At 46.2% G+C, this 14,709-nt stretch overlaps 1 protein-coding gene across 2 annotated transcripts in view; it reads right to left on the bottom strand.

Moving 5' to 3' along the window:
• STAT2 (signal transducer and activator of transcription 2) overlaps positions 1–14,709 on the bottom strand; it is a 534,553-nt gene that overhangs the window by 305,945 nt on the left and 213,899 nt on the right. The window contains exons 9-10 of one of the 2 annotated variants that reach the window (XM_086959626.1): positions 7,263–7,411; positions 6,399–6,557 (exon numbers count right to left, since the gene is read on the bottom strand). In XM_086959626.1, the coding sequence (XP_086815752.1) occupies positions 6,399–6,557; positions 7,263–7,411 (308 nt within the window). Of the gene's footprint in view, positions 1–6,398; positions 6,558–7,262; positions 7,433–14,709 lie in introns of both variants that reach the window. The other variant, XM_086959619.1, reaches the window with a different exon arrangement.

Below are 14,709 nucleotides of genomic sequence, written 5' to 3'. Positions count from 1 at the left end.
TGAAAAGAGACCTTGCACGACTTCCGAGTGAAGACGCCATTCGTGATCTATAATGCGCCAGCGGCGGAGTTCGTCCGCCCTAGCGTTCAGCGAACCTGCCAGGTGTTGAACTGCCAGGGACATGCCCTGATGTTCCAGCCACTTCCAAAGACGAAGTGCCTCCTGACATAGGGTCTGCAACCCCAGCACGCCCCGTTTGTTGCAGTACCACATGGCGGTGGTGTTGTCTGTGAACACCTGCACTACTCTCCCTCTGACGGAAGGAAGCAATGCCTTCAGTGCAAGACAGATCGCCCGAAGCTCCAGAAGGTTGATGTGGAGCCCGGAATACCCGGAGACCATAGGCCTCTGATCTCCGCCTCTCCTATGTGGCCGCCCCACCCCAGCAGTGATGCATCTGTCACCACTGTGAACTCTGGTTGGGGAAGGGAGAGGGATCTGTCGTTGACTCAATCCTGGTTCGTAAGCCACCACTGCAATTGGCGTGCAGTGCCCTCTGAGATCTGGACACAATCAGAAATATTCCCCTGATGCTGTGCACATTGGAACTTCAGGTCCCACTGCAGAGTCCGCATATGCCACCAGGCATAGTCCACCAGCAGGATTGAAGGAGGCCATAAGGCCCAGTAGTCTCAGGGTCATTCTGACCAAAACCCGGGATAAAGGCTGAAAGATCGGAATCATAGCCCGCATATCCCGGACTCGCTGCTCGGGAGGATAAGTCTGAAACTGTGCTGTATCCAGAACCACTCCGATGAAAAGGAGCTTTCTGAGAGGGAATCAGGTGTGACTTCGGCACGTTAATGGTAAACCCCAGCAAATTCAGGAGGTCGGCCGTAGTATGGAGGTGGGAGACAACAGCCAGGGGCGAGCCCACCTTCAACAGCCAGTCATCGAGATAGGGGAACACTGGAACCCTTGATCTGCGCAGAGGAGCTGCGACCACCACCATCACTTTCCTGAACACCCAAGGGGCGCTGGAAAGGGCAAAGGCGAGCACGGTAAACTGATAGTACTTGTGACCTACCATGAACCGTAGGTGACGCCTGTGGGCGGGCAGGACGGGGATGTGAAAATAAGCATCCTGCAAGTCCAACGCTACCAACCAGTCTCCAGGGTAGAAGGCAGACAGGACCTGAGACAATGTCAACATTTTGAACTTCTCCTTCCGGAGAAAGCAGTGACGTTCCTGAGATCCATGATAGGATGCAGGCCCTTGTCCTGCTTGGGCACCAGAAAGTAGTGAGAATAACAACCACAACTTACTTCTGTGGCAGGAACTTGCTCAATGACTCCCTTGACCAAGAGAGCTGTAACTTCCTGTTGGAGAAGGGCCAGTTGATTCTCCGACATGCAATGGAATTGAGGTGGCATGGATGGAGGGATAGTCTTGAAGGGGAGGGTTTAGACCCTTCGGCCTATCTGCAAAACCCACCTGTCTGACGTGATGTTGAGCAAGTGGGGGAGGTGATGGCGAATCCTGCCGCCCACTGGCGAATGGTGGCCCTGAAAGGTCGGACTAGGAGGGCTTGGAGGCTGCTGCAGAGAGGGCGCTGGTGGACTGGCCTGGCCGCTGGCTCCCTGACCCATGACGGTGGGTCCCACGTCCCCAGCTGCGCAGGCCTGTGGCTCTTGGTGGAACGTGGCAGGGTACCCATTTCGTAGCCACGAAAGGGGCGAAAAGCAGACTGCGCAGGGCGAGAGGTAGAAGCGAGGCCCAAGGATCTGGCCATAGCCCTGGAGTCTTTAAAGCGATAGAGCACTTTCTCTGTCTTGTCGCCGAACATGCGAGGGCCATCAAAGGGCATGTCCAAAAGTGTAGCTGGACATCACCCGAAAAGCCAGGCGTAGTGTCTAAGGGCTACTGACGCTGAAATCGTCCTGCCTAGCTAGTCGGCGGTGTCCAGCCCTCATCAGATGGCGAACTTCACTGTCTCTCTCCCTTCGTCCCCAGTACAGCAGAGCACGGGCCGGGCCATCTCCGGACACTGTTGCAACACCTGCGTGACTGTGTCCCACACAGAGTGGGAGTAACGACCCAAGAGAATTGCAGTGTTCTCCGACCGCAGTCCTAAGCTGGGGGAAGAAAAAAAAGTCTTCCCAAGATGGTCCAGCTTCTTGGATTCCCTATCAGGTGGTGCGGCAGGGAATGAGCCCTTGGAAGGCAAGGCCTGGACCACGAAGCTCTCAGGGGTGGGGTGTTGGGAGAGTAAAATAGGGTCGCAAGGTCCGGTCGGTGGCGTTGGGCAATCATCCTATCCACAGGTGCGCCTGTGTTGGGCTTGGAGCAAGTGCCCAAAAGGATGTACGTGAGGGCCTCATTGAATGGCAGCAGGTGCTCAGAAGAGGCTGCTGTCGGTTGAAGCACCTCGGTCATGAGGTTAGTCCTAACCGCCACCGTAGGAAGTTCGAGGTTTAAGGCCTCAGTCACCCTACGCAACACCACTGCGTATGACGCACCATCCTCCGTAGCCACGGTAGGGGGAGAAAGGTTGCCAAGGTCTGGGGAAATGTCCAGACCACTGGCCTCACCCAACTCCTCTCTCCAGTCCGGTTCTTCCAACTGGTCTGCCAAAGGGTCCACAGACCCCTCCCAGTCTACCTCACCCTCCTATGGTAGCCACTCAGGGCGATAGGGAACACCAGGGGAGAACAGGGGTACAAAAGTACCAGTCGGTACCGGTACCGGTACCGGTACCGACGTCAGGCGACATCGGTCCAGCTTGAGGGGGAGGCCGGGGTCAACGTTAGCTGGGGACACAACCGGCGGCTTACCCGAAGACGAACACTTTTGGTGATGGCTCCGCGACCGGTTCCACGACCTCCCTCTTGACCGGGACCTTGAGCCCTGCGGGGCTGACTGCTGGGCCTCCAGAAACTTTCAAGACCACTCTTGCAAAGACTTCGGGTCATGGCCCGACATTCGGAGCATGACTTCAAGTTGTGGTCGCGCTCCAGGCACCAGAGACACACAAGATGGGGGTCCGTCACCAACATCAGCTTGTGACAGGAGTCACAAGCCTTGAAACCGGTCCGCCAAGATGACATCCCTGCGCATCAAGAGTCGTAACGACTCAAAGACGTCAACAAAAGTCGCCAAAATAGAGTCAAAAAGTGACTCGAAGTACTGCGCTCTCTGGATCTGCACCGACTGGCGTGGAAAAAGAAAGAAAGAACTGACGTCAGCACAGAGGGGCGGCATCTAACTAGATACTGCGGAGTCATTCCGGCGAACACGACTCCAACGATGAACGCGAAGTCGACAGACGCCACCTACCGATGCGCAGGAGTACTGCTGAAGAAAAATTCTCTGGATTCAGTCTAATGGAGGAACATAAGACTCAATCCTCCGCTTTTGTATTTGTACTCATCTGCTTCCGTTCAGCAAGGGTCTGTTAACCTAGTGCTGCCTGAACAAAGGTAAGGAAGGCTGAATGCTGCCAAAACCAGCAGCTGAAAAAATAACAGTTAAGAGCAGCTGGAGTGCAATGAGGAGTGAGAGGACAAGCAGAGTAACTGAACTGTTAGACACCTGAGGTCTGCAGCAAGACAGCATAAAGACTGGTTGAGCTCCTGGTATGGTGTTTCTTAAAAGAACCATTCAACAAGATCAAGTTCATCTGAATGCGGAAAGGATTTATAAAGTGTTTTCACATCTAATGTGAAAAAGGCGGCATGCTTTTCTAGTGCTAGATCAACTTTTGAAAGACTACTGAGCAGTTGGGTAGTATCTTTCAAGTAAGATGGTTGTTTTGTACAATAGGTTGCAAGTAGTCTACGTATTTGCCCGTAGTCTCAACGATAGACCCAAGGTTGGGTACAATGGCCAAAACAGGAAGATGTCTTGCATCTTTATGGATTATGGAGAAAAGGCATATCTATATACTTTTATAATGCTTTTGTAGTAGAAACACGTAGTTTCTATAAATCCAATTCATCTATTCAGATTCATCTAGAATCCGGTTCAAAATATTTATGAATTCAACTGTAGTCAGATTCCAATTTCAGGTATATTGTTTAATCGGTTAATTGTTCTAGGGCTTTCTGTTTCTAATATTGAGTATCCATTGCAACCACTGCATCCTCTTTGTCTGCTATTGTGTAAGGGGCCTGATGGTTGTTAGCCAATTTGTGAAGAATGCTTTTTTCTTTTATAGTAGATTCTGTTTTTATCGTATCTGAGACAATTCTCTACTCACTAGGTTTCCAAGGGTGTCTATTACCTTATGGCTAATTCTAGGCATATAGTTGTAGCATAGCTTTAAAGTGCAGTGTTCTTGTTGGCTGGTGTCTTGTACAATGTCTACTTTAGGCCACGCTTTTAAATATTAAGATGTATTAGAATTTGCCAAGAAATTATACTTACCACACATGAAAAGTGTTGTAATAAATTCCCACAACCAACTGAAGGTTGATCACGAAAGGATGCCCTTATCTTCAGCCTGGGAACTCCCATAATAACTTTATAAAAGTGCACATTCCAAGTAGAAGGATTCTAGTCAAATGTGAATTACATTGCTATTAAACATATACAAAGGATTTCACTTTATCCGAGCTTAAACACCGCATGAAGATTTCATTTAAGTCTAACAAGGACATTGTGAGGAATTGCCTCACTGATGTAAGAGCTCCGGCAAGCACCAAACATGCTATAATCTGGTCATTTCAAGGTGGCAGAGTTGCAGCTGTAGTCGTATGGCACCACCTGGCAGTCTTAGAGAGCTATTTCTGTGGAAAACTCTTCCAGACCAGTCCGGCACCTAGAAAGAGATTCAAAGAATGAGGAATGTAGGGGTAGATGTACCCATTAAAAATTCCATGAAGGGAGAATGAAAAGAGACCGTTCTCCATCAGTACTGTAATGTAGGTAAATTAGTGTTGCCTTCTATCAATCTGACAGTATTTTAGGTGTTCTCTGTTAGAGACTCATGCAGGTTCTTCCAGGTGCCTGTTCCGAAAGGCCGGTCAGTCACTGTTGGCAAGGGCACTCCACTTATACAGCAGCCCAGTAGGTCTTCATTTCACCACAGCTTCTAGCAAGTCATCGACCGCAAGCTTCTCAAGCATAGGATTAAATCACAGTCCAACTTCTGGTCCTTCAGACGTCTCTCCTCCATCAGTGTGCTGGCTAGGGAGGAAGTATTCTTTTTCTCCGCATAGGCCAGGCCTAACCAATCAAACTGTCTGCAACTTTGTCCAGGTCAAGTAGTCCTGGTACCACTCAAGAGACTGGTTTAGGTTGGGTCACAAGAAAAGTAGAACAGCTAACGGGGGGATGGCCATTTCTTAAATAAAAGTTATCCCGAATATGGAAGCAGGAAACAGAGGTATCATTCTATAAGAGGTTCTGTGGCCACATCAAAGGGGCTCTTTATGGGTTATAGCATCCCATCCACAGGAACATTTGGTTTCAGAGCAGGACTGGGTAGGACCAAGTACTCAATGTCCATTAGAAGCCTCACATGAACAAGACCATCATCTAGTAACAAACACAAACAGAGTTCACTGAATTGCACAGTTCAACAATGCAGGTATACACGGGAAACCAACACACAAACCATCAATCTGCATGCACATCCAGGACATCATCAGAACCCTAGTTACAGGATTTAGTAGAGTATTACTCCATAAAGCCAGAGGTAAAAGGCCTGCAAGGGCTGCAAGACAGGGCGGCTATGGATAATGGTGCCACCACCGTGTCTCATATCCTGATTAGAGGGAACAGTAGTCATCTTCACAAAGAGTGGTGCACTTCCGGTGCTCTCTGATGTCAGATTACAGCTCTGATGCCTTAGAACAATGAACTGGAATATCTCCAATGAGTTTGCAGGGTTGTTAAGTCCACTGGGTAGAAAACACTCGGGATGTCCAGAAAAACATCCAAGGACATGTCATCATGGCTTCAACAATCTATGCATATGATTAATGTCCGATAAATAGTGCTTTTAGGAAACACTTTGATTTTGTTTTGCTACAGGTTCTTATCTAGGTGTTCACCCATGTATGAACTCTGCTATTTCCCATGAAAATACAACCCCTGGATTTTAGGCTCTTCTTTATCCGATTACAGATAACTGTATTTGAAGTACTGACCCAGATTCAAGAAAAAGACTGTATCCTATTGACTTTAAAGTCTAAATGTTACTGCTTGATGCTGAGCAAATGCTTGTTTTTTAGCCTTTTTTTCCTCCAGAATACATTATCCCGACACTTAACTATGTAATATCAGGAACAAGTGGAACAATTTAAAGAGTATGGGTGATCAAACTACTCCCTGACAGACTGCAAAGGGCAGGATCAAGGGTGTAGGAGAGAATAGGAAATAGTAGATTAGAGCTGACTGTAATGGCCTAACATGCACCCGATTGTACAAGAACCCTCTTTCGCTTCCCCATTACCGTTTCAGAAGACAGGTCAGCAGTTCATGGACACGCTGCTGCAGAATGACTGCACCCGTTCTTAGTGGATCATTCTCATAAGACACCTTCTCAGGTAGATCTGCCAGGTCCTTCAACAGATGGCGGAGTTGGAAGAAAGCCTCTACTGTCCCAGTGAACCTGCAAAAAAGCATCAACTCAGAAGCTTACAAACACAAATGTAACTATAGACTGTAGAGAGCATTCTAAATATCTCCTATATGTTTGCTTCCAGGTTGGGAAAATGAGTGAGAGAGATGGATGCTCTCAAGACAGATATTTGACAAGAGTTGTAGCGGGAAGGCTGTTGATTTCAAACTGCCGAAGCTGTGACCTCAGATCACAACTCACATACATAACATTCTGTGCGTCCTTAGATAACCACTGACCTCTTAGTACTTTGGTTTATAAACTGAGTTATCACTTTGGTTTATAAACTGAGTTATCAAACCCTTGAACCAGCACAAGGACAAACTGAAATCTATCCACTGGCTTTTCAAAATGGGGCTATGCCTCAGCTGCAGTGGCCATGCGTGGCAAGAGAGGTGGGGGTTTTGCATAACAAAATGGCGCCATAGCACCCAATAAATGGTTGGTGTCATCACAAAAATATTGTGCTGTATACAGGGGCCGTGCATGTGAAGGGGTTATCTGAAATGACTTTACATGCCTCATTCCTACTCAGAACTTTGCCTGTCCCTGAAAATGTTATCACATGAACTTTCTCTCAATGGTCAAGTGAGCGGCTTGCTTACTCTATCCACCCCCGTAATAGAGGAACGTAAAACGTTGAAGCATCTATGCAACCCAAGGCCCACACTGATGCTCTCAGAAGGTGACACCTACCAGTTCTCCAGGAGGTTCAGGCTGACATCAACTGGGGCTCCAATGCAGGCCTCCTGTTGCCGACGCATCCACTCCACAAGCTCCTCTTCAAGAAAATGCACTAGAGTCTCACATCGGCCCAGAAGTTCTTGCAGCCGGGCCAGAATTTCCTGTCGAGTTGAAAAATACATCTGAAATCCCATTGAAAAAGACAAAATGTGAGGCACAAGCACCTGGATCAAAGCTTTTATTGCTCATAGCTAACCTCACCTTCACTATAGCAATCTAAAATAAGATTCTATTGCTGCAGTTCTTTCCGTCCTTCTACTAATCCAGGTCCATGAAATGCAGCCACACATCTAATTGGATTTTCCTATCAGTCTGCAATAGGCATCAGCTCAAAAGAAGATCTTCTTGAACGGACACTTCAACAACAAAACTAGTAAGGAATTAACTCAGTGGCAACGGGCAACATTAAAATATGATGGGACCCGAGGACCCAAAAACTCACCTTATATATTGCACGGAGCCACATCCGGTGTCTCTCTCCTTGGCGGTGACTCCAGCAGGCAGCAGTTAAGGGAAGGACTCCCTAGTACAACGTGATTCCAACCAATCCTGCAGCTGCAGAGCAGCTCCAGGATTGGTTTGGAGCAGGCTAACCCAGCACACATTTTGCAGCTGGGGGCCTGTCGCTGCAATCCCTTGGCGGTTTCTCAGCCCTGGGATTGTGCAGGCTGAAGTGTGCATGTCAGACTGACCGGCTGCACACTGGCAGGGGCTGCAGTAACAGTGCAATTGCACGAATCAGTCCTGCCCCCTAAAGTTGTAACAGAATGAGCCTGTGACCAAAATAAAATGGTATTTTTTACCATTTGATTGATGTGTGTGCCTGCTGCACTCGCTGAGAACGGGGTGAAGCTCCTCCGCCATAACGGAGGAGCCTGCTGAATTAACTATTTATCTGTAAAATAAGGGTTGCAGGTTAATTTTGTTGGAGATTCAAGTGCTGTATACTCTACTGTCATCTGATGTTGGGTTCAGATTATTGCATCTTATTTTTCTTTTGAAGCATTTTAATTTTGGCTTGCAACATTTGTTGCTCACATTCCTTGAAATCACAAATATAACAACCTTTGGTAAGGCAGTTACTCTCTAATGCAGTACATGCCTGTGTGCTTAAAGAAGGCGAAGCCTTTTACTATTCTGTTAATTGTGTGCATTACGGTTGTTGGGAGGATCACATATGAATCTATAACACAAGCAGCTGAAAAATGATAATAGCAGGCAAGTAACTTTTTCCACACTAAACAAGTGCATTTAACATATATGCAGCACTTCTTAAATATGTTCTTGGTTTACATGCTGTGCTCATACTATTTATAATTTAGCAGCACCCACTAGTTTTCTTGTTTAAATGTAAACATATCTTTATTGCACATTTTATGGCTTACTTTTACCCTCTCCTCTAAGTGGAAAATCCATTCCTAAATTAATTCATATCAGGTCATATACACAGAACAAACATTTATACACATATTCCTATCTTCCCCACAGAAAAGACACCCGCGGAAGAAATTACCCACCAGACACCCATTCTCACATTTTAGAAAAGTAAAAAGATACTCTACTATCCCTCCTGGAATGTAGCTATCCAGCCCATTAGAGGAGCCCGCACCCTGGACCCGTTCTTCCTAGCACCCTTGCCTTTTCTTGCATATACTGCCACCTCAGTGTGTAAATAGCCAATAGACTGGCAAGCCATTGTTAGACCGAAGGCAGAGAAAGGTCTTGCCATGCTGTAGCCAAGCACAGCCTAAAAGTCTTCATTGCAATAAACACAAATGCCTGCGCCTGGCTAAGGATTAATTAATTGCTAACCCCAAGTAATATGAGTTGTGGGCTCAATTCTATACTTAGAACGATTCTTCCCTCCAGGAACTCAGTAATGTCCTCTATCAGGCCCCCTAGGGCTGGGCAGGTTGTGAAAATGTGTATCAGATCCACCCCGTAAGAGTGGCATCGGGGACAATGCACATTTCTGGTTCCACCCCACTTAGCTACTTTCCCTGGAACGTGGTACAACTTGCAAAAGGGTTTAAAGTGCTGTAATTGCAAAGAGAGAGAAATTAAGACAGACTGGGCAAGATTTCGGGACTCCGAGAGGACATCTGTTCCTGTCTGAACCTTCTCTTCCCACCACTTTTCCTGCTTTTCTGTATCATCTGTCAAAAACCCAATTAACAGCTGATAAAACCTCCCGATGGGGGGTTTTCGTAACCAAGACGCTATCAACCAGCTCAATCCTAGATAATTCATCGGCACCTCCCACTTTTTTCAGCAAAAAATCACGGATCTGAAGATATTTAAAGAACTAATGGTGCCCTAGATTAAACCTGTGCCGTAGAATCTCAAACGAGATAGCCTTCCCTCCTGGAAGGAAACTCCTAATTTTGAAGGTCCGCCCTCTTCCTATCGATTTATACAGGAGTCCCGAAAGATAACTGGGAGATTAGGGTTTTTATGTAATGGATGTAATGGATGTAAAAGTTCAGCCAGCCCAGCCCTACTTTCTTCCGAACCGCTGCCCAAGAGCAACGGATTCTCTTAAATGTAACTCTTTTGAGGTACCCATACTTAAGCTGCCGCCAAAGTACTCCCCATGCCGCATCTCCAATCAGAAGTTCATACGGGGTGGGACTTTTGATGAGCCTATCATTTTATCCCAACAAAACAGACATCTGTTACAGGGCAGAGGAACAGTAGTATATTCTTATATTGGGTACAGCTAGCCCCCCACGCTCTTTCTGGAGGGTCAGATATTTCAGTTCCCTTCTTGGCCTAGTGTATGCCCGTAGAAATCTAGAGATCACCCGTTCAATAACCATAAACCATTGGTTCCCTACTTCGAGAGGGATAGCTCTAAAAAGTAGCGTATTTTAGGCAATAAAAACATCTTAATCAAGTTAGTTCTTCCTATCAGAGACATTCCTAAGTTATTTATTCAACCAAATTCTACCCTAGTTCTTTTCATTAATGGATATAAATTTATCTGTACAATTTTATCTACTTCAGCTACTATATTTACCCTCAAACGGGTAGCACCGTCAACCTCACGTCTATCCTCTAGTTTCACTTCTCTATTTTCACCAATTTGGGTCTTATGCAGATTTAAGAGATATCCCGAAAATTTGCTAAACTGATTAGCCTCTTCATCTATTTTTCTTAATGCCACCCAGGGATCTGTAGTGACTACTGTCAAATCGTCAGTGTGGGCCAATACTTTTGGTTCCCAATCTTGTGGCCTAGGCTGTATTAACTTTTTGTTGCTATCCTCCTTATCAGAGGATTGATATAAAGGGTCAACAACAAGGGAGTGCAGGGGCATCCACGTCTTGTGCCCCGCTGTATCTTTAAAAGGTCCGACAAGCCACCCATCATGGAAATCCTGGCAATAGACTCCTGATACAATGCTTTCATGGCTATGCCTAACCCAGCCCCTAAGCCGATCTTCTCCATCATAAACCAGAGATAGTACCAGGAGACCCTATTGAATGCTTTTACAGCATCCAAGAGTATTAAAGCCATAGGGTCTCCCTTCACTGACCTGCATCGAAAAGTGTGATTACCCGCCTGATATTGTTTGTTGTTCCTTAACCTGGAAAAAAGCTGTGTTGCCAAGGAGACACGATTTTGCTGTTTATTACAGACAGCCTTCAATTTCTCGAAAATTAGATTGGGCTATTTACTGCCTCGTCTGGACCGCCAAGAGGTGGCCCACCCTCAGACTATATTCATAATATAGATGTTTCTGTGCCAAAAATTTGTCTGCAGCTTTCTTTGTCGAAAGGTTCACTATCGCTGCCTTAGCGACGGCTACTTTCAGCTGTGCCGTCCGAGTCTCCATATCCAAGGCCAACGCTCCTGTTAACTTAGCTCCTGCAAGTTACAACCCTTTATATAGGTCACCCAGATGGAGTCTTTCTTTTTTTGATGGGCCCAGCTGTACCAGGTGGTCTCCCCTCGAACCCTAGCTTTGAAGGCATCCCAGATTTTCCAGACGGAAGCACTGCCTATGTTTTCTGACATAAAAACTGGGATCCAATCCTGCATATGATTACGGTATGCATCATCCAGTTCAAAAGACCAAGAACCACAGCTGGCCTGGCTTATATCCTCTCCTAGATAAGCCGGGCCAGCCGTTGTTCTTGGTACCAATACCAACGGGCTGTGGTCTGACATGACCAGGGGACATTTCTCTATTCTGCTACCCTGCAAAAGATCTTGATGAAATAAAAAAATTGTCCAGCTTTGCATATACTTTATGTGGGACCTATGACCCAAGGGAAATTTCTCTCTCCAAACGTCCCGCAGATCGTGGGTTGAACTTAGATCCAGCAGAGATCTAAGAACCTTAGGTTTACAGCCTTTATAATTTTTATCCCCCATGGCCACCAAGTCCACATTCAGATTGATATTAAAATCCGCACATATGATTAGTAGCCATAAAGATAACTCAGAATTTAACCACTCAAAAAACGTAGGGTCATCTAAGACTGACCCATATACTGAACAAAGTGTGACTCCCACCCTGGGAGACTTGCACTCAGCAATGACCCAACAACCATATTTATCTCCCCAGACCCTAGGGAACGTACACACAAAAGAAGCTACCCTGAATAAATATCTGATTTTATATGTGAAAACTAGACTGTCCTCACACACCCCCAGGTGTCATGCTTAGTCATTGGCATTCCTCGCTCTCTAGAAACGGCATTTGGTAGAGAGCGGGCCTTCACATGAAGAGAGGGAGGCATTTCTAAGAACTAAGTGGGGGGCCCATGATAAAGTGAGAGGTTAAAAATTAATACAAATGCCAAATATAATTTATTTGTTAGGTGTTTGCTTAATATTAAAAGTAAAGCGTGGGGACCCGATGGGTTTAGTACCCCATCCCCATCCGTGCCGTTAACATGTTTCTGCCATGTCGGCCCGGAACGTCCATGGCATTCATCAAGACAAGATATAAGTGCTCCTATCAAATCTCTTCAGATTAAGATATGAGCGCCATGTAGGATGACCTATGTCAATCTCTACCTAAAAATTTGGAATATCCTTGAAACCTAGAGTCAGGGGTTGGAATGCCCCATCGGAAGGGACCCTGTAGTCACACTTGCCTCAAGGTGCGCCAATCGTGGATCTCCCAAAAAACGACCTCACCTCTTCCCCACTGGTCGAAGTAAAAATATTAAGTCAAGTAAATAAAACCCCCCCTGCTTAACGTCCATAGACTGCCAGCTGCAAAAGCCCTCCGACAGATAACATCATAGGAAACTTTTCATTCTGATCCTGCCAACCCGGACCCTCCTTTGATCTCCTTCAGGTACTCTAGCTTTAATTTTGGACGTATAAATCAACACCTTCCGATTAAAGATTACTTTAAGACAAGCCCGGCTTAAAAGATATGCCTCACTGCTAAATCCCTGAAAGGATGAGATGAGCTGGCATAGTCCCCACCGCCTTTTCACAGTGGTGTGGCAAACGTCCGGGCGGACAAAGAATGTATGCCCCTTGTAGGTGCGCTAAGCTTCTGGTCTTGCTCGAATATAGCTTGCCAGAGGAGGAAGTTACCAAAGAAAACAAAAATTGCTGAGGTCGTTCAGGTTGTCCTGCCACTTAGTTTTTCCTTAGCGTCATCAGGAAATGATGAGCTCATTGCACCTCAGTGTCCCAGTCCCACTGAGGTAAGTCGGGAAAGTTCAAGTAAGAAGTTCCACCATAAAAGACCTAGGCCTAGATGTAGGTAATAGCAAATTACCGAATGGTAAAAACCGAATTTTACCGATTCGGTATTTACTATTCGGTAATTGCTATGTAGGTAAAAAATTCGGTAAAAATACCGAATCGGTAAGATTCGGTAATTACCGAATCTGAATTTGCCATTAATTCCTATGGGTCTTGAAGCCCATAGGATTCAATAGCAAATACCGATTCGTAATTACCGAATCGGTAAAATTACCGATTTTACAAGGGGGACAGGTTGTCACCGACACCCTGTTGCACCCCTGTTACTGGCTTGTGTGCCATGTGACACACATACATGCCCTTAGGGCATGTCTGTGTGCCACATGGCACAGGTGTACATGGACAGATGTGCATGTACACTGGAATTTGTTATTTACCATGTAATAGTATTACATGGTAAATAACGAAGCGGTAATGGCCTGTGGCACTGTTTCCAGTGCCACCTACATCTGTATTTACCGATTCGGTAAATTTACCGATTCGGTATTTTACAGAATCGGTAAATTTACCGAATCGGTAAATATACCGATTCTGTATATTTTAAGGCCCCTACATCTCCATTAGCAAATACCGGTCGGTAACGGCCGAAATCGGCCGTTACCGAACGGTATTTGCCGACCTTCAACTGGCCCCTAATATCATTTCCCTCAGGGTTTTCTGCTAGGCCCAGAAATTGAAGATTATTTTGACACTGTTGATTCTCAAATTCCTCAAGCTTCCACATTACATCATTCATTTCAAGTTCCTGTGCCTCCACATGCTTTTGGAGTTTCGCGACTTTCCCCTCTATTACTCCGGCTTTTTCCTCCACAAGGCTCACTCTCGCCTTCATTTCTGATCAGATTTTGCTGATTTTCCTAATTGACCCTTGCAATTGTTTTGTTGCCTACGATTTTCCAACCAGGCCTCCCCTTGGATTTGCTATAGGGGGAGTAGATAAGTTCCTTAGGAGGTGGGAGGGGTCTATGGGACCTGGGGAGTTGCTGGGGACAATTTGGGATAAACTTTTTCCTCCCCCATCCTCACTGTAAACCTGACTGGTAGCAGAATAGTCCCATTTTAGATAGCGTGCTTGCTTTGGTCTTCTTTCTCTGTTTTTGAGTGGAAAGTTTGTTGTGATTACCCCTAGGGCTGACTGTCGAGCCCTCAGTCCTGGACTCCTCATAACTGAGCACAACGCTAGATGATAATATGTCAGACTCGTCCATTAAAGAGAAAAACTTCTCCCCCAACTCTGGAGACCCCAGCACATTCTTTGAATTAGTTTCCCTCAGATGAATACCACACAGATTAGGACCTGGGAGTAAGAATAAAGTAAAATGTTTTGAGTTTGCAGCTAGGTCCGTAGAGGACTCCCTCCTTTCCGGGAACCATGAGCCCTGGAATCCTTCCTTAAGCAATTTAACTGCTGCAACATTGTATCCACAAGCGGGGTGTTCGTCTGAGCCCCACCACTCAATCCTGTTTGTGCGAGAGCAGATGAGACATTCTCCGCTTTAGACTTGCTGGGAGGGCAGCTTCGTCCCTGAGGCGGCTGACGAGAAGACCTACGCAATTAATTATTGCTTGGAGCCGCCCGTATCTATGCTGATTTTCCACTGCTTTTTGCAGGCTTCTTGCTCTGTTCCCGTCATTGCAGAAACAGTGGCGTCCTCCAGCTTCT

Source organism: Lissotriton vulgaris, chromosome 1_1 (genome assembly GCF_964263255.1).
Source record: "Lissotriton vulgaris chromosome 1_1, aLisVul1.2, whole genome shotgun sequence".
NCBI lineage: Eukaryota > Metazoa > Chordata > Amphibia > Caudata > Salamandridae > Lissotriton > Lissotriton vulgaris.
The sequence above is the reverse complement of the archived record's forward strand: the minus strand, read 5'-3'. Positions and strand labels throughout refer to the sequence as shown.